Source organism: Dendrobium catenatum, unplaced genomic scaffold (assembly GCF_001605985.2).
Source record: "Dendrobium catenatum unplaced genomic scaffold, ASM160598v2 fragScaff_scaffold_133, whole genome shotgun sequence".
In the NCBI taxonomy this organism is placed as follows: Eukaryota; Viridiplantae; Streptophyta; class Magnoliopsida; order Asparagales; family Orchidaceae; genus Dendrobium; species Dendrobium catenatum.
Window position 1 is genome coordinate 6918292 of NW_021318595.1, and position 20645 is coordinate 6938936.

General features: G+C 33.5%; 1 protein-coding gene across 4 annotated transcripts; it reads left to right on the forward strand.

Annotated features, from left to right (window-relative positions):
* The first annotated feature begins 117 nt into the window (after positions 1 to 117).
* LOC110100092 (prolycopene isomerase, chloroplastic) lies at positions 118 to 20539 on the forward strand. 4 transcript variants are annotated; one of them, XM_020827486.2, is made up of 9 exons: positions 118 to 406; positions 4520 to 4743; positions 10027 to 10137; positions 10482 to 10535; positions 12811 to 13098; positions 15707 to 15898; positions 15984 to 16142; positions 19001 to 19237; positions 20119 to 20539. In XM_020827486.2, exons 1-9 carry the CDS (start codon positions 265 to 267, stop codon positions 20431 to 20433), a joined length of 1722 nt encoding a protein of 573 aa, XP_020683145.1. In that variant the 5' UTR covers positions 118 to 264; the 3' UTR covers positions 20434 to 20539. The 4 variants fall into 4 exon arrangements, with proteins under 4 accessions (XP_020683145.1, XP_020683146.1, XP_028555575.1 ...); XM_020827487.2 differs by lacking the exon at positions 12811 to 13098; XM_028699742.1 differs by lacking the exon at positions 10482 to 10535.
* The last annotated feature ends 106 nt before the right edge of the window (positions 20540 to 20645 follow it).

Below are 20645 nucleotides of genomic sequence, written 5' to 3' on the forward strand. Positions count from 1 at the left end.
CATTTTTTTTAATAATATTGAGATGTTGTGTCTAAATATTGTTTTTTTATTATTTTTGTGTGGCTCCCACTTAAAAAAAAAAAAATCGACATCCACGGACCAAATGAGGTCGAGCTAATTCCACATAATTTTTTATCTCCGCTCTCAATGTCTCGCGCGCTCTGTTGGTTTTTGTTCCTCCTTTCTTTGCTTACTCTCCCCGCTCAAATGCAAGCAGGAACCGTTTTCTCTATATTGGTTGCCCATTGAGGCTTCTAAGGTACCATGGCTTCCCTGCACTTCGCGCGCTTGCCTTTCAATATCAACTTCAGGCGTGGAAAGACGCCGGGATTACCGCGGTGCACCAGCGTCAAGGAGCCTTTAAGAAACCCTCTCCCCAATTTCAGGGACAAGAATCAGTTTCCAGGTTTTATGTCGATTAACTACTCAAATCCCTCTCGCTATGCCTTTCGTTCTTGAATCATCATTATAGCATTTCTGTTATTAGAGTGTTCTTGATCTATTTCTACAAAACTAAGGGATGGAGTTTTTGCTTTAATGACAGGGCACCGAACTAGATAGCATTTCTATTATTAACCTCACAGATACACTGATAAACGGTATGCGAACCTGATTTAATATTTCATTTATGTATAAATATATAATTATTTTGTATTGTTTACATATATGTAAAATCTATTGAGTATAGAATAAATTACAGCATATGCGCATAAAATGTTAGATGAATCTGAGAGTGAAAAATCTGAAATCCTAAATTAGATTGGATGGCAATTTTTTTTTTCCTTTTTTTTTAATTTATTAGACATCATTGGTAGTATTTTTAAAATTTAAAAGATATTATTTCCTTGTTAATGAGAATATATGAGTCTAAACATTTTATGGTTTATGACTTAAATTATCAATTGTATTCTTAGGTATTGTGTATCCGATGGACATCAAACATTCCTTTAACCATCTAATTTAATCTGAATATAGATTGAATTATTCGATTATTAATTACATATTGGTTTGGATAGGGATTATTGGGCGGGTACCTTACCCATTGCCATCCCTAGACAAAATGACTATCGTTTCTCGGATTGCTTCATTAAATAACTTGTCTAAGTTTGAAACAAATATTCAACCAAGCTTAGAAGAGTAGGATATGTAAATCTTATGAATTTATGTACTTAATATGTATGGAAAGGGGCAATGGGACTTGAACTTTTAAATTCATTATTTTGAGACCTTTCTTCAAGCAAACTAGCGTAGGGGGCTCCTGACTATATGTATTGCATTTAAAAAACATATTGTCTAAGCAATAGAGTTATGCAAATGTAACACATGGGCTCAAAACTATCTTAAGCACCAATAATTGAAAACTATAGGTCATTTCCCCTTTCCCAACGGTTAGTTCATACAACAAGATTTCTTAAGCTAGAGGGAGCGCTTGTGCCTCATTGAACTAATGGGCATGGCCTTGAACAATGGTTATTATTCGTGTTTGACTTGACAATTAGCTTGACTTCAACTTGTTTTAACAAGCATGTTTACTTAAGATCCAAACATAAACATGCCCTTGTTTATAACAATCTTGTTGTCAGCCTCAATATGTCTAAACACTTTGAGGATGAAAGATTATGCTCCATTTTTAGAGTAGTATTCCTCGTGACCCACAATAGTCTCCAAAAGTTATTGAGAAAGTGAGAATCTCTATACGAGATGATTGAGCTTGGCAATATGAAATTTACCCAAACATTTCTAAAAACGTGACGTGTTGCTTCTTCGCTTGCTATGCTTTTCTTGCAAGCTATAAGCACTATCATTTTTGATGATATGTCCATCATAACAAAAATATAATTATGACCATTTTGAATTGTTGCAAGTCCTTATAGGAAATTCATGGAAATACTCTCCCATAGTCAAGTCGTCATAGGTAGTGGAATATATAATCCTTGCTTATTGTTTGATGGCCTTGATGTTTAATAGATTATACATCATTTCATACATGTGGCTACATCAAGTAATATTCTTGGCCAATACATGTATCTTTGTAGATTGTAAAGCATCTTTAACATCACTGATAAAGTCACTCGTGCTTAAAATATTTGACCTCATTGGAAGTGTGCGCTTCTCTTATCCACTTCAACTGATCACCATCTTTTGGGATACAAAGTTGGTTGTCTTTGCAGAGAACTATTTGATGTATCCATTTTCTCGAAAACCTTTCAAAACATCCATAAAGTTTTCGCCAGGCTTGTATAGATCAACCTACTATTTTTGTCAAGAAGGTTGTAGTTGCAACATCACTGATAAGGTCACTCGTGTTTGAGAGAGCATACAAACCACCTTGTTTTGCATTCCCCTTTTATGCTCGACGAACAAGTTGAATTGCTACAAATACGCCATCCACATCATATGCTGTGCTTGTTGAAGCTTTGGTTATATCTAGAGGTATTGAAGCAGCTTATGTTCTATCTGAATCACAAAATTTTTTCTTGAGTAGATACGGTCACAATGCTGCTTGGTGAATTGTGAGAAGTTTCTTATCATCATTGGAGAATTATTGTGAGCATATTATAACATCTCAGATTAGTGTGCTACAAGTCTCCCTTCTTACGTCAAAATCATGTTGAGGACATATCTTGAAGCATTTGCCTCATCTTCAAATGACTTTTGTTGATTCAATGAGGTTAGATCTGGCTCCTCATTTATCCTCCCCTTGAGAATAAGAAATGTGTTCTCATGTTTCTTCTACAAGGAGAATTTTTTATTTTTCCTTCATCAACGAATGCAATGGTGCAATGAGTGTAGAGAAGTTATTGATGCATCTTCTTATATACTACATAATCCCATAAAGCTCACACCCACGTTCCATGGCTGAGGCAATCTGATTATTTAATCTTCTCAAGGTCTATCTTAATCTCCCCTACCAACTTTGACTCCCAAATAAAGAAGATATTATTTTCCAAATTGCACTTTGGATTCTAGAAGAGCTGATTATTTTTTTGGAGGTTGGACACTTTTTCCATGTGACTAAAATATTCTTCTGATGTGTGACTATAAATGGGTTGCCGTCAAAGTAGACGATTAGAAAGTCCTCCAAATGTTTCATGATATTTTTCATCAGATATATAAAACTTGTCGACATATTGTAGAGTTTGAATGACACCATCATCCGCTCAAATAATCATCAGTTAGTTTTAAACATGGAATTCTATAAACTATTTACCTGTACTCAAAATTGTTGGTATTTCAAATTTAGGTTCAGCTTTATGAAGACTATGACATACTTAAGTAGAACCAATAAGCCATCTATTATAAGAAGTGGATATTGATTGATCGCTGTGATTTTATTTAGTGCTTACGAAGAATCCTTTGAGCTATTGGAAAAAAATCATTATAGTTTTCTCCCAGTTGTTGCATCTCATCTCTCATTCCATGAGGATGAATGTCAACAATGTTCCTTTTTCCGTCTCTGAGTTCTTGACTTTTTTTTTTTTTGTGAAAATGCTTTTTAACTTCCATCAAACTTTTCTTGTTAAATAAAGAGCTTAATGATATTTTGACACCAATCTTCTTCACCTATCAAGCTGTCACTCTGTTAAAATTGACAACCATGTCAAAGGGCCCTGACTTGAGTGTTAAACTCCTTAGTTTCATTCCTTGATGTAGGGGTGTCAATTTTGGAATATGGGTTGAGCTTGGGTTTGTGTAAAAAATGGCTAGACATGAATATGGTTGATTTGAATTTAGCACATTTATTAAACAAGTTAAAATTATTAACCCAAACTTGAACCTACCAAACCCGAACTTGACTTGACACACCATAAAGAATATATAAATTGTGATGGGTTAGTGTCAACCTGACCCTAAATAGACGCAATTACTCACTTTGAGCACGACGATGTAGTAAAAATAACTAATAAAATAATATGAGATTTTTTTAATTTAAAAAAAAAAAATTATTATGTTTGGGTTGACCCAAAACTGACCGGAACACAATCCTTTTTTGACTGATTCTTTTATGTTGTTGACCCGAACCCATCCCAAATATTAAATGGTTTAACCCAAACCTAAATTTGCCATGTTGGGTGTGAGTTGAAATTTTGTGTCGAGCCTATATTGGCATCTCTACCTAGAGGTTTTAGACACAAATCTTATTGGATGCAATTTTGATGAATTTCTTGATTTCCAACATAGATTAATACTTGTAATTTGTCATATGCTTACATTATTTGTATCAATAGCCTTTTGCCCTCTTAATCTCTTATATATGTATTTGGTATTGGGCTCTCCTAATAAAAACTTGGGATAAATTTCATACTCTCAGAAAAAGAAAACCTAAAAGTCGAGAACTCTTATTCATGTTGATGTTCTAATGCACACCATCTTTGGAGAGACGATATTGCTACACCTTTCGATAGAAGATAATATATCGATCCAACAAATATAGGATTTTGAAGATGATTCGACAAATTTTTTGTTTTTGTTGCCCTTTGACACACTACTGTTTGTCTAACCATGTTGTACTGTCCAGGGAAGTTAGAAGCAGATGTTGTTGTAATTGGAAGCGGTATTGGTGGGCTATGCTGTGCTGGACTTCTAGCGAAATACAATCAAGATGTCATTGTGTTAGAAAGTCATGATGTACCTGGTGGTGCTGCACATTCATTTGAAATTAAGGGTTACAAGTTTGACTCAGGTCCATCTTTGTTCTCAGGATTTCAGTCAAGAGGCCCGCAAGCAAATCCTCTAGCACAGGTGAGCTAAGTTATGATTTGTAAATAGGGTGGTGCTCGTTACTATTTCAACTTTTTTTAAATATATTTCTTACATAATTACACTTTTAAATAAATCTAAACATGAGATTATTACCATTTTAGCATAAATTTTGTTAATACTCACCCTTTTATAAGAGATAGTCAATTATATATTTATTTGATGATCTAAATACCCTTAATTTTAAGTTTCCCAACTTGAAAATTTTTTGTCATGGTATATTATTTACGTCCATTAACTTGTTATCAACAATGAAATTTACTAATTGAAAAAATTTGGTTTAATAGAATTATTATCTTAAATACAAATTTTCTAAGTATGCAACGTTACTTTCATTATTAAGTGATATTCATTATTAGGAGATGTTTTTCTATTTTTACCTTCTTATTTCTGATCTCCATCCTTTATACAGGCCTCATGTTTGCTTGTGCCAACCCAAAGAGAATATAGATATATGAATTCTCTTCCACTCTTTTACATGAATTTGATGAGGCACTTCTCAAATATAAGAGCTCAAATATAAGAGTTAATGGGTTGCAAAGAATCACAATTATTATATGAATTTACAATGCTTACATTCTTACTATTCATACTCAGTTTGGTATGTATGACACAATAGAACTTGTCTTTCTTGCCACTCGGTTCTCTACTCCCAGACTATCACATCGATAGCAACAATGTCACACACTTCTTCATCAGGTTCTCGGACAAACTATTAGCAATTTTTTTTGTTAGAATTCATCCCCTTGATCTCAACTTGATCTAGTTTTGCTGAAGGATAATATCCAAGTCATTCTCTAACACTATGATTAGGACTATCTCATGTAGTTCTTAATGGTGCTCTCTAATGAGTATGAACTGATTTATGTTTCTTTTCATCCCCTCCTTACCTTGAAAACAACTATAAAAAAACACATTTAAGAGGAGACATGACTATATATGTCAAGCATTAACTGTAAAATTTTGCTTCTGTTTATGTAGGAACACATTTTTGTTTTGGTTCTTAGCCTCCTATGTGCAGATACTGCAAGGTTTCCTGTGTGCAGATACTTGTTTCCATTGCTACAAAGTAGGCCGTAGACATCATAACAATTAATGCTTAATGGACTTTTTTACATAACCTTATGGTGCTAAATCTTCTTCTCCATAACCTTCTAAGTCCCATACTCGATGGGCATCAAGGTGCCCATTCTTGGTGCCTTCACCACCACTGACACTCACCTCTATCCTATGGTTATTCATTCTATGATTGAACTGCATGCACCCTTTGACTAGCACAAATTCAAATATAATATGCCTTTTTGCATTGTTATGCCCACCATCTTAGGTAATTTTAGTCAAAATTTGATTTTGCATGCCATAATCATATGATAGCTGCTGATCTACTTTCTATTCTTCACCAAGCATCCTACTTTCTTTGTTTCTTTGACACACATTGCAAATAACTCCGTTTTTCTGCTACTCATATTATCCACGTCTTTATCTTATTTTTGTCATACTGATTTGGCATTCAAACGAGACCACAATCATATTTCTATTGGATAATTATGTGAAATAGGATATCATGCTATGTTTTCTTAATATAGTTATTGTGACGTCCTAGAACCTAATGGAAGTATTGTATGTTTTTAAACCTATAATTAATTAACTCATCAACCAATAACAAACAACTAGAGCTATTATATTTTCCAAAATATAGAAGCAGTATAATGAAGTTTCATTTCACTAAAACATAATATAATAATCCAGCTAAAAAATGTCTATATATCAAAATAGTAAAATTGGATTACAAAATCGATATCTAATACTTCAAGCTCAGAGAATCCTTCTCTAGACTTAATCTATTCAAATAGACCATTTCTTTTGTCTGAAATATTTAAAGCAATAGAGTGAACTCGACTAACTCAGTAGACTCCCTCCTTCACCCCTCGTAGGTATCAATATCAAATTCAAATATTTAAAAGCAAATAATTAAAGGAAAACATAAAGACTTGCAAAATAATAAAAGCATAAGCAAAACCTGAACTTAATAGAGTTCTAGTATATACAAGATCTCAGAGTTAACAATCATTCTTTCATAATCACATAACCATTTTCACATAAGTCTCCAAATGTGTTACAAAATACTTATTTTAAGAGGTTCACTTGCATATAACTTTCACTTTTACTTTTCAACAAAATTCATGTAGAGATTTAGAGTTCACTAATGCATATTTCAGAACTTTCCTTAATTTTAATTCATTAAAATATTAACATTGAAAATGTGATGATTATAATGCACATATCCTAATGTCTATTTATATCTCTACTTCTACTTATGCCTCTTTTTACCTCTCACACCTACATATAACAAGTGGGGCCATAATATCTCTCACATCTACATCAGGCAGGTGGGGTCAGAATAGTACTTACAATGTTTCTTAACCTCCCATATTTACTTTCAACAAGTAGGGCCGGAACCCCTCACACATCTGTGTCAGGCAGATGGGGCCGAAAGAGTACATTTAGGGCTCTTATAACATAACAGAGAGTGCACTTTTTCATCTTTCATAACATAGTATCTCCAATGTCATTTAATGCATAATGAAAATGCAATGCAACAATACTTGATACAATATTCAGAAAATGCATGAAATGTCGGTGAAAGTCGCGGCGCCCTCAAAGAAAACTCCATACATTGGATTTTCACTTTTCATACCCTAAACCTTGGTTACTTTCTAACTCATTCAACATTCTAAGACTCATGATTACTAATTAACTTAAAATTAATGACTATTAATAGAAAATTTATCTGAATTTCAGATAATGGATATTATAGTTATTTTGTGTAGGACCCTAATGTGAGACAAATTCTTGGGACAATGCATCACAGTGGTTTAGATTTTGCACCCACCAATCTTGATGTTCCATCATTTCACCTCTTGCGGTATCTAATGCTTTCACCAACTCCACCTCACTTAATCTCTAGCTTACTTGCCTTGTTCATGCTTTTTTTGGTTCCCTTTGCAATCTTGTTTCTATTGATCACTTAAGGTTTGTAACTTATAATATGATTCATTGCATTGTTTATAAATTGTCAAAATAGCTGCAATATCTTTTCTTAATATTGATCAGTGTGTTATTGCTCATATTGATTTTATTTTCTCAGATGTTTGGGGCTTGTGCCTACTCTACCATATGTGGCACTCGAACTTTCTCAGATGTTTGATATACTCATTTAAAGTTCAGTCAAAACTCTATCAAATTTATTCAAATTCTGTGGCCATAATTCATGTATTATCTTCAACGTACTGTCCAACTAACAATTCTATGGAATACAAACACTCCTTATTCATCTCTTACATCAACACAATGCTCTATCTCAATACTTTCGTTGCAAACGTTTGCACAAAATGGTTGGGTTGAGTACAAGCAAAACCATATGCTTGAAATTACTCGTGTCTTGCTTCTTTAAGCCTCTTATCCTAATTGTTTATGGGGAGAGATTGCTCTCATAGTCGTTTATAATATCGATTTGATTTTCTCTCGCACTACTTACATTACTCACCTTATGAATCTTCTATAGTAGGATTCCTGACTGCTCAATTTTTTTTTTGTTTTTTGGCTATTCATGCATTATTCTTCTTCAAGCCAATGGGCCAAGTAAACTTCAAAGTTTTTTTTCATCTCTACAACTTCTTGGATTACAAGCTTAAGCATAAGATATATCATTATTAGGTTCTAGTATCAAAGTTCCTTCGAATTTCTCGCTCTCATTTTCTAGGAATATACTACATTTGCTTCATTGTCTCAGTTTTATCCCACTATATACCTCCTCCTCCTTCAATTGCAAGTCCTAGATCTTTTTTTTCTAGAGGTTAGTGCATTATCATACCATCTATAACTTTTATTTCCTTTGATGTAACAACTCAACCTGAAGTCGTGGAACTAATGCTCTTGTATGATCCAAATATGACAACCATACCTTTAGAGAAAGCAATGAGTTCAATTTTTGACATTCCTTCAGCTTGATTGTCTACTTGTTCCATTTAATGTAATCCTCCAATTTATCTCCAAAAAAATTGTTTGTTACTACATCTCCACTTTCCATGAGTCTTGTTTTAATTCTAGTTAGCAAAAAGATTTATAGAAAGAACTTGATGCCTTAAATCAAATTTATACTTGTGATTTTGTTGATCTACTTATTGGAAAGTAGATCTTCGATTGTAAATGCCTTTATAAAATCAAAACTCTTTAAGATGAGTTTGTCTTAGCATGATAAAGCTCATTTTGAACCAATCGGCTTCACATTGTATGGTGACCTCCATATGTAATTCACAAGTGAACTGATTAAATACGACAACAATAATGGAAGACGGATGCAATTCATGAGGAATTGATTAAGGGCATCACATTCACATGAGAGGAAAACCCAACTGTCACCATTTCATCAAATAGACTGTTCAGATGAGTCTGAAATGGCAAAACCGTCCAAAAAGATCTCCCTATATTACTCAAGTTGTCGCACAAGCGAATGAAAATTTGCCATGCATGAGGAAAAAGAGAATTTATGGAAAGTTTGCTCATTTCTAAAATAGATGCTGATGATGGTGATTATGATAATAATAATAATAATTATTATTATTATAATAACAATAACAAAGTTTGAAAAAGGGATAAATAAAAATAAAATAAAAACTATATGCAAAATAAATAATAAAGAGTAAGAAATATTAATAATATAAAAAAATTAATTTTGTCGGCAGTTTTCACTTTTCATCCACCTATTTATTAAAGGTAGGTTGTTCTCTACAACAGACTGAAAGGCGTTGCATCAATCCGATCCTCTTATAATATAAAAAATTAGGAAAAAAATCCTTAGAAGACCCTTCCCTCATGCACACTCAGTTTTTTCTCCATTACTCCCCAAGCTCTCTCCCGCCTATTTCCCTCTCAGCCCCTTCCCGTCACCATTATTGTAATTTCTCTATTGACTCTCTTTCTCTCTGTATATCCATCTCAAATATCTCCTCTCCTTCCCTTGAACATGTCATCTATATTACACTAGGTAGACAGAGCGACCAATCCGGAATGCATTCCAACTAGTGAAAAAATACCGTGCACATTTCAGTATTTTGCCATTGTCCGCATAAAAAATTGAAATAAAAACGGCTTCAAAATTGTGCACACATTCATGCTACTGTATTTTGCAATCCATTTTTTTCTCTTTTTTTTCACAGTATTCTATTTCAACTGGTGTGACCTCCCACTTTAATAATGTAATAGGTTCTTGATGCTTTGGGCGAGAATGTTCCTTGTGCATCTTATAACTCATGGATGGTATACATACCTGAGGGCGAGTTCTTATCAAGAATAGGTCCATCAGAGTTTTATAAGGTATGACTTCATTTCAATTATATATATTTTTTGCTTCTCTAAAATTAAGAATTAATATGAGCAATGAAATCATTTCATATTAGCTGTAATGATAATTCTGTTTTCCTCCTGCAAAGAAGGAATAATTCTGTCATCCCTTGCTATTTTTGTTGTAAATAGTCAAAGAATAATGGTCAATTCCATGCTCATTGGCCCATTAACATACTATAATATCATGCCTTGTAAATTTAATTCTTGTTAGTCTAGAAATTCCTTTTCTTGATATCAACACCATTGGTTCCTTCATTTCTTAAACTATAGTTTCATAACCATTTTTTTGTTTTCTGTTTTTCAATCTTTTATAGGATTTGGATACGTACGTGGGTCCTGAAGCGGTTCAGGAATGGAAAAAACTTCTTGTACGGAAATTTTTATTATTCCTTTTTTTATTTGTTCTTCTCATATTTGCAGTTTAAATTATCATCTCACAACATGATATTTTAGATCACTTTGATTAAACTTCAGTAGTAAGTTTATTATTATGATTAAAAAGTTTTAATAATAGCATATATTGGATTGTTGGCACCGCACAGAATTATTTACTAACCATTGCTCATAATGAAGCTATTTATTGTGCTCAAAGAATCATTGCACATTTCCATAATTTGTTATCATTGGTGACTAAAACACTACATTATAGAGGAAACTATCCATGAGATTGGTGATTTTAGAGCTTTGACATCCCGTTAAATGATTTAAACTAGCGCCAAAACCTACATAATGATGAACTTGATGGTTGTGTTGCACCTTTATTTTTATGTTTGAGTGATGAATTGGGAATTTTATTTACTTTTTTCAGTTTATTTTCAAAATTATTAATCGTCCAAGTTGTGAAATCTAGAAGTGTATTATCTATTTTTGCTTAGTTGAATTTACCACCAGGTTAGAGGATCGCACATGTCCATTGTTTGTCCTACAAAAAATCTTGTATGATACAATGTAATATGAGAGTGTGTATTGGGCTTTTGGGTTAAATGTGACTTCAGTTTTTTTGGGGGCAGTTATAGCTTTCTATAAAAATACTTGTAGAATTATTGTGGAGATGTAAATTGTTAGAAACCTGTTGCAGGTATCATAGAAATTCTTTTTTTTTTCTTCAGTCAGACTACATCTTTCTTACAGCTACTATTAACAGATTTGGCGATAAAAAGTTGCATCCTGCCACATTTTTTTGAAATATAAGAAATATATAACCAAATAGTGCCATGGAAGCTTTCTGAATATCAAATTTGTAGTGCCCATGTACTTATATGATCGCATCTTTCATGAAACTTCTTTTGTGAGAGCTAAACTCTTTTATTATGAGGAAACAATCCCTTATTTCTTGGTCGGTGATCCTTTATATGCATCGGAATGGTAAATAATTGTTGAGTTAGATAGTATGCTTCCAAATAAACAGTGCATGCTAGTTCTAGGACGGCTTAATGCTTGATCAAAGATAAGAAAAAAAAAATTCATTACTTGTTGCATTACGTTTATGCTTTTCTTTATTGAACATTGATTTTGAATAAAAACCTAGCAGTTGATACAACCTACATTAAATTTGGTATCATAGATTAGGTTGCATCAAATGGACAGTTGGTATGTGAATTGGTATCATGATCATTTGATTGGTCAGATCACTAACTTGAAGATATTTTCTTGGTTTGTATGATTGGTTGGATGCATCAAGAGCTTAACAAGACCAAATGCTTCATGCATACCAATCTTATGGGTGGAGTTGTTGTTTTCTGTTCAGGGATGATTAAGTTTAGTAGGTGATCAATCAAACCATTTATTGCCATTTGGGCATCAGATGTAGAAAGACTAAATGGATCATGTTCAATGAAGTTTTAGTTCGATTTTTTTTATGGAGATTGCCGACAATGGTGATTCTTAGATCACACCTTTGAGATTTAAGTGAATGTTGTAAAAAGTCCATAGACACAATCGAATCATCAATCAAACATCTTTTGAAAGAGATCAAGGATTCAAGTTCCTAAAAGCTGAATTATAGTACTAAAATTCAAACTACAAAAAAAAGAATGGGTTTAAAATTTGTTTGGATAAGTTTATTATTTGAATTCTAAATTTAGGATTAAGATAATTTTTGTTGGAGTTATTTTTTAATTTGATGCTATTTAATTTGTTGTTTGAATAGAGTTTATTTAGGAATTAGTTTTCTTCTAATGTGGAAAAAAATTAGGTTGTATGAACTGTATTTTTAAATTAACGTTGGCTTTGAAAATTTGTGCCCCCAGCCTCTTTGCAAACTTGTTTCTTTTCCCTTCTCGGGTCGTCGAGGAGAGTTTTAACGTTTAAGTTCCAATAGCTTACATAGTTTACATATATGATTTAATGTTTACAAAAAATTGTAAATAGTCGGGTAGATAGCTTACATATATGCTTTAATGTTAAACAAAAAATCTCCCATAGCTGTGCAACTTTCTCCAATTTAAAAACATGTAAATGCATTTACTTGAGTTTACTCAACTGTCAAACCATCAATTTCGGTTAAAAAAATTGTGTCAAAGTAAAATGTTACTAATTCAACTTCCATGATCCAAATTTATTGTTTAATTTTCTTAATTTTGTCTAATTTCTAAATAATTTGTTACATTTCTTCCTTGGCAAAATTAAATTACTTTGCTGCAGGATGCGATTCTTCCTATGTCTGCAGCCGCAATGGCTTTGCCCCCAATTTCTCTACGAGGCGATTGGGGTGTTCTCTCCACGGCTGCAGTTAGATATGCTCCCTCTTTGGTGAAGTCTTTAATTCGTATGGGGCCTCAAGGAGCTCTACGAGCTTCTAAGCTTTTGAGACCCTTTTCTGAAATCATTGACTCACTCGACATTAAAAACTCCTTTATCCGGAACTGGGTGGATTTGCTAAGCTTTCTACTTGCAGGGGTGAAATCTGATGGCGTACTGTCAGCTGAAATGGTAAGTATATATTTCTGTTGGACTCACAGGATTTATAAGTCATCTTATATGTTTTTTTTAATTTTGAGAACTTGACAGTAGGGAGTGGACATGTAGAATGATGGATGGCAGATCCTATTAGTGTTTTAGAGATTTAGTTCCTTGAGAGGATTAAAATCTAAAATTGTTTGGCATAACAATTATTTTAAATCCTGCTAGATCCTAATAGATTGTTTGACTATTTGTATAGGACTTAAGATTTGTGTGAGGAGAAATTCTTATATCTGTTAAATAGTACCAGTCGAGGGATTTATCAAATTCCTGATTCAACCAATAACTCGATTGAAATGAGATTTATCAGAACAATAGAATTTGAAGTCCTTAAAATTCTTTTTGGTGGGATTTAAGCTAAATCTTACTTAAATCCTGCCTAAAATAGGGTATCAAACAACTTAGATAACTGTTTGACATGGCAACTATTAAAGTTTGCTAAATACTTGTACACTAGTAGCCATTTGTTCTGAGATTTAAGATTTGTGAGAAGAATAAATTTTTAAATTTGTTAATTATGTTAATGATGAGATTTAACTAATTCTGGATTTACCTAGCAATTAGGCTAAACCACTTCTTTTTTTTAATCTTGGATTTAACTAATAATTGGGCTGAAACGATTTTTATCAATCTAATTGGATTTAAAAATATCCAGAAACTCTTTAGCCGGATTTAAGCTAAATCTTTCCTAAATCCTGGCTACAATAGGATACCAAAACAGCCTTGTAGACGAAGGAAGAAAAACATTTTTCAGCAATCTACATCGATTAGGAGTGTTGATTTAATCTCATTGGCTTATTTATGATTAATAAAAAAGATTTCATCAATAAGAGCTTTCACAAAGGCGTGCAGCCAATTCTACTAACCTATTTTGAACTAGGTGAAAGCAAAGAAATTTTTTTTCCCAGTTTTATTTTCTGATGGAACACTAGTGAGGAGGCTTGCTCATCCTGGTGAAAGATGCCGCTTATATGCTAATGCCAAAAAATCACCCAAGGCCAAAAGCAAGAGGCAAAGTTCTCGCCTTTCCAAATCTCATTGGTAATTTTTGAAAATCAATATAAATAAATATTAATGAGATAGTTTTAACAATGATAGATTGTGTAAAAAGTAAAAGATTCATTGAATGATGTATTGAGTGCGGGCGATTGATTTTGGGTTGCAGATAGGAAATAAGAAATTTAATTTTTATAATTTAAATAAGTACAAATTTTAAATACAAGAAATTATATTTAAAAAAATTTATAAAATATTTAAGACGCTCGTGTCTAATTTGTATTTAATATTTTTTTAATCGGAAACTTTTTCGATGTGTCTGACACGTGTCGTGTCGGATACGTGTCGGACACTGTATACCTCTTTGAGGAGAAGTGTAAGTGTATCATGGCTTTTAATGTTCTTATCATTCAACCCTCAATAATATTTATCTGTTGCCACTCTTTCTTTGTAGCAATTAAAAATCATTCCATCTTGCCATGCTCTCTCCTACAGCTCATTGCATTACTCCGATAATTTGTTGACTAATCGTGTATTGGATTAAGTTAAATAAGCATCAAAACTGATAAGTGAAACTCCAGCAATCAGCTTTCTTGCATAACGTTATGCCTTCTCTTGCATAACAATATCCCTTCTATGAATACTTGATGGTTGCCACCTAAGGCTTCATTTGGGACTTGGTTACTTTTGTGAAAAAAAAAAACAGCAAATAAAAAATATTGTCCGTTTGGATAATATTTTTTTCATAGCTTTTTTAAAATTGTCTTAGAATGACTTTTTTTCAGAAAACATGACTGAAACTTTGGTTAAGAAAACAGGTTTTAATAGGAAAAACAAAAAGGAATGAGCCATCCCAAATGAAGTCTAAAAAAGTTGCTTGTAACTATGATGCACAGACACGGACATAGTGACACGGATACGACATGACACGGACACGAAAACGGGACACGTCAGTTATTGAAAATATATGTCACAGACACGGGTTGGACACGGTATTATAGTTTTTATATTTAAAAAATAGTGTATAAAAATTAAATAAGTATAATTTTAAAAATAATTTGAAAATAATAAATCATATAACTAGAATTTGTGCTTAAAATGATTAGTATTAGGATGTCGAGAGTTAGACGTTGATGCCGTTTATCAGTCACTGAGAGAGGAGATGAAAATACCTTCACTGCCAAAAAGAAATGAAAATGAGAATATTCGATGATTGGGTATTAAGTGCGGACGTTGATTTGGTTTTATGGATAGGAAATAAGAAATTTAGTTTAAATCCCGCCAAATACAAGAAATTATATTTAAAAAATTCATAAAATATTTAAGATACGCGTGTCCAATTTGTATTTAATATTTTTTAATTGGACACGCTTTCGGCGTGTCCGAAACGTGTAAGAGGAGTGTCAGGTGAGTGTCGTGTTGGATACGGTGTCGGACACTGCACGCCTCTTTGAGGAGAAGTGTCGGTGCATCATAGCTTGTAACCCTATGAGTGTCATTGTATGCATTTCTAGAATACCATCTATGATATAAAATTTATGGTTGGTTTCTTTTCTTTTTTCTTTTTGTTGTACTTTTTTAGGTTTACATGTTTGCAGAATGGTACAAAAAGGGATGCTTGCTCGAGTACCCTATACATGGAACTGGATCAGTTGTAGGTGTCCTCGTTCAGGGAATTCAGAAATTTGGTGGAAGGCTTGCACTTAATGCTCACGTTAAAAGAATTTTGGTTAAAAATGGTAGAGCTACCGGTGTAGAGCTAAGCAGTGGTAGTGTAAGCATTTTGTTTTATTATATTTTACAGAAATGCTGTATTGATTCTTTCACTTAAGTACATTGCAATGAAATGCCTTTTGCAGATTGTAAAGGCCAAAAAGGCCGTAGTCAGCAATGCTTCGATGTTAGATACTTTGAACCTTTTGCCACCGGATGCCATACCAACTTCTTATACTGAAAAGATAAAGGCAACCCCTCAGTGTGAATCATTTATGCATCTCCATTTGGGTTTTGATGCACAGGTGAGGATATAATTGAGAGAACAGCTGAGGCAGAAGACACCAAGAAAGAAACAGAAAAAGGAAATTGTATTTCTATATTGAAGCGAACTACAGGGACGGTATTTAATACCGTAAACATGGCATTTGAGTAATAAAGTAAATACAAGAGGTTTAATTATGCTAATAATAATATCCACTTTTTAAGCTTCCTTATTTCAGATTCTCTGTAAATATGTGAAGTTATAACTCTTGCTCTTTTTTACATCTAAGATAATCAAGTTTGATATTCCTATTTTTAACATTTTGCATTTCAATTACCTTTTTTTTCTGATATTTTTCATTGGTTTTGCCACATTTGATTTATTTAAGAGGGGTGTAGTTGAATTTCTGAATTATGGCTGACATTTAAATGCCTTTACGGAAGATTTTTTTTAATGGTTAACTCTATTTAATATGACAGCTTCTAGAGCCAAATTGTTCAAGAAGTCACTTAAGTTTTTACGATTTCTTATTGGTGATAGTTTGGAAACTATTATTTATTTTAAACATGCATGCATGCTCTAATTTTGTTTATTCATTTGTTTAGCATGTTTGTAAATTATATTCTAATATAAAAAATTATATTTCTTTGCAAAATGAAAATAATTTTTTTTAAAGGTGTTCATAAAAAATTCGAGAATGTAATAGAAGTAACTATATTTTAGTTAGAATACACCTCAAATACTTTTCGTGCCACATATTCAAGAAAATCCATGCCCAAACCTCAGGCCATTATTAAATTCTTAGCTTATCAAATGCATCTATTATTGATTTAATATTTAACAAGAATATTTGTCATAATTTTAATGTTGAAGAACTAGCCTCCAAAGCTATTTGCATGCAACAATGTGAATGAATTTTTGCATCCCTGCTAACGGCATAAGCTTCAATTCTTTCACCACTCCAGCTATGTTAGATGATTGGTAGATATTATCTAATGGGGTTAAATGACTTTCATTGAGGTCTTCAGGAGAGCAACATTATCTCATATTAGGCAAGCTCTTTAGCTTACTCCATCAACACTTCACCCTCCTTTGAGGAATTTTCCTCATTCTCTAATTTAGGCTTCTCTTCCTCCAAATTCTCCTTGTGTAATTTTCTCCTGTAATCACTAAATCTTTTAACTATTCTAACAGTTTGCATTTGATGTGATCTACAAATGTCTCATGATCTCATCCCATCAGACTTTTCCTCTGCTAACAACCTACGTTAAGGCAAGGATCAGCTTCTTTGTCCCTCCCTCCAATCCATAGTCTACAACAACAAAAATTAGAAATCATCATTCTCCAATTCACTGTAGGAATCCGCAGAATTCCATCGGCCCCCTAAGTCAACTTTGGGAGCAATTGGTCCCAATTGGGAGGAAGAAGAGGTTGATCTGTTAAAACATTTTTATGGTGCACTGTGAGATCTATGTTGCACGGATACACCTATTTATGAAGGCGTGCTGTATCGATACACCGATACACGGATACGCCTCCGATACTCCACCGATACGTGTCGGATACACCAAAGACGTATCCAATTAAAATACTATTTAATTTCAAAAGAACACGCGTATCTGATACACGTGTCCGTTGAAAAGCAAAAAAGAAATCCGAAAAAAAAAGATGCATCGTATTTACTTTCGCGGTTGCGAGCAAAGTTCTCTCATTTCCGAGATGGATTTGAGTCTCTTGATGATATGAGAATATTAGAAATTACTAATCTTTCACTTGATGAGCCTGAATTAAAAGCTATGATATTTATTGAAGATGATATAGAAGTTCAAAGACAAACCACTGAAGAAGCTAATCATATCATTCCTTCTATTGAATAGTTGAAACTTTATGTGATAGACAATTTATGTTTATGCTTTTGTTTTTGTACTAGACATTTAATGCTTACTTATATTTTGATTTTATAAGCTACAAGGCTACAAATGATGTTGTTGTCATTTTTTTTGTAATTTCAAATATTATATTTTGATTGCTTCTTAATTTTTATATATGATTTATAAATTATGATGCCGTGTCCGCGCCGTACCCGTATCCTATATTTTTAAGAATTGACGTGTCCCGTATCCGTATCGTGTCGTATCCGTGTCGCCGTATCCGTATCGGTGCAACACAGTGTGAGATACAATCTTTTGAACAGTAAATGATGCCAGGGACTTTCAAAAAGTTTTAAAAGGAAAAAAAAACGTTCTTATTTAAGAGGAGAAAAAATATATGGAAAATCCATAGGAAGTGAAGCGTAAATCGGGGACTGACATGGGAAGAAAGTGAAAGAAATTGAGAAATAGAGATGAGAGACAGACGAGAGGCCATAAAAAGCAGCAACAACAACAACAACATTAAGCCTTTGTCCCACTGCTTGGGGTTGGCTACATGAATCCTTTTTCATCATTGTGTCCTGTTAAAAGTCAAATTATCATTTAAATCTAATAAAGAAAGATCATTTCTAATATTTTCTAATCAAATCTTTTTAGGTCTAGCTCTACCTTTCTTAACATAAGTCAAATTTAATACCTCAACTTTCCTAACCAGGTCATCGGAAGGCCATAGAAAGCAAAGAATAAAAATTCCATGTCTAAGCAAATTCAACGATTCTAAAAGTCATCATGATAAAAATTGCTTGGTCCAAATTTTTTCCTAGTATTAAACAGCTAGTTCTGAGACAGATAGCTTGCCATCTTACCACTGCTGTATTACTTGCACTGACAAATGAAGACTATTTGTTTTTCATACATTTGGTATAAAAGTTATCATGGTATAATGCTTTTGCTATAGTGAAATGAAACAGCATAATATATCACTTTTTAGAATATGTCAATAAGATTTAACTCGAATTATTTACAGATTGTTCCTGAGAATCTGGGAATTCATCACATTGTTGTAAATGATTGGAGCCGAGGTGTTGACGCTGAACAGAATGTGGTGTTGATTTCAATTCCTAGCGTACTTGGAAAAGAGCTAGCACCCTCTGGGAAGCATGTTCTGCATGCTTATACTCCAGGGACTGAGCCTTACAGCTTGTGGGAAGGTCTGGACCGCCGTAGTGCTGAGTATAAAAGGCTCAAAGCCGAGCGATCAGAGGTACAATAAGTTTTGTATGTTGTTCTTCGAAAAAAAAGTTCAAAATAGTCTCCTGATTATTCATAGTTGTCCAACATAGTCTCAGAATAACATATTTCTCCAATTTAATCCGCTGAGTATACAAAATTGATATCAAGTAATCCTAGATGATCAATTGGCCACATATAAATAGAGGGGGTGGGGCTATTTTGAATTCTCCCCCCTCATTTTTCTTATATTTCTCCAATTTAACCCCTGACGGAATCAGGGAAGGGTTGGTTGAGGCTCTTGCCCTTCTAGATTTGAGAAAATCTCTGTATAATTATGTATGATATTTAAGTTTTACTCCTAAATTCTCTTTCACTCTCTCTCACATGAAGAAGCTCTTGGTGCTTTTCTAGCTCAAGTGAATGAAGCCAATGGCTCATTCCGGTTGAGATTAACTTCCCTCCTCATAGAACAGTACTAATTAGCACTGATCTCTACATGCCTCACACAGCTTCCTCTCAAGAGTTTTACAAACCATCAATTGAAGAATATAGTGAAGTTTTTCCCCAAGTAAGCCAACCCAATCTCTAGTTCTACGTAGGTTCATGGTTTAGGGTTTAAGGACAGGTTTCCAGAAATTGGACAGTGGCTACTAGAGCTAGTCTGTGTAGGGAGAGATTATTCTGTGTGGACTCCGGGCGGAGAGAACCGTCCGGTTTTCTCTCTGTCTACAACTACTACAGTTAGTTGCGTTTTTACTGTACAGAGAGAAAACTTGACGGTTCTCCCGTCAAGTGGCCGCACCAAACAATGTCTAAAACAGCTGCTCACAGCTTTCATATTTGTGCATTTTATACAGTTGTAGACTAAATTATTCAAAGGTTAATATTTTTCTTGTTTTTTGGCTGATATAGGTAATGTGGAAGGCTGTTGAGCGTGTTTTGGGGTCTGGTTTCATCCGTGAGAAATGTGAGGTGGCATTGGTGGGAACACCATTGACGCACAAAAGGTTCCTCAGAAGGCACAGAGGAACCTATGGACCTGCTATAAAAGCTGGAGAAGGTACTTTCCCCGGTCATTCGACACCCTTACCTCAGCTCTTTTGCTGTGGCGATTCTACTTTCCCAGGAATTGGAGTTCCTGCAGTTGCAGCCAGTGGTGCCATAGTGGCCAACACTTTGGTTCCTGTCTCAAAGCATTATGAGCTCCTCAATGAGCTTGGAATTTGATCACAATAAGTTCTTCTTGTTGTAGATGGATATTTTTCTGAGATTGTTGTAGTTTTTTATAAATTTGATTATAAAATTATCATAGTAAAAATAATTTTTTTTTAAAGTTGTTGAGTATTGTAATTTTTATTTTTGAAAAAGTCTGGCATCATCTTTTTTTTTTAATGTATATTATACTCTATAATATTTGATTTTCAAGTACAATTTCTCAC

What these genes read in the sequence shown, in the direction of transcription:
- LOC110100092 (XM_020827486.2), top strand. Translation starts at nt 265, where the DNA reads ATGGCTTCCCTGCACTTCGCGCGCTTGCCTTTCAATATCAACTTCAGG. An exon ending in AAGCAAATCCTCTAGCACAG is followed by an intron (nt 4,744 to 10,026) that starts GTGAGCTAAGTT and finishes ATAATGTAATAG; the next exon opens with GTTCTTGATGCTTTGGGCGA. An exon ending in ATTTGGGTTTTGATGCACAG is followed by an intron (nt 16,143 to 19,000) that starts GTGAGGATATAA and finishes AATTATTTACAG; the next exon opens with ATTGTTCCTGAGAATCTGGG.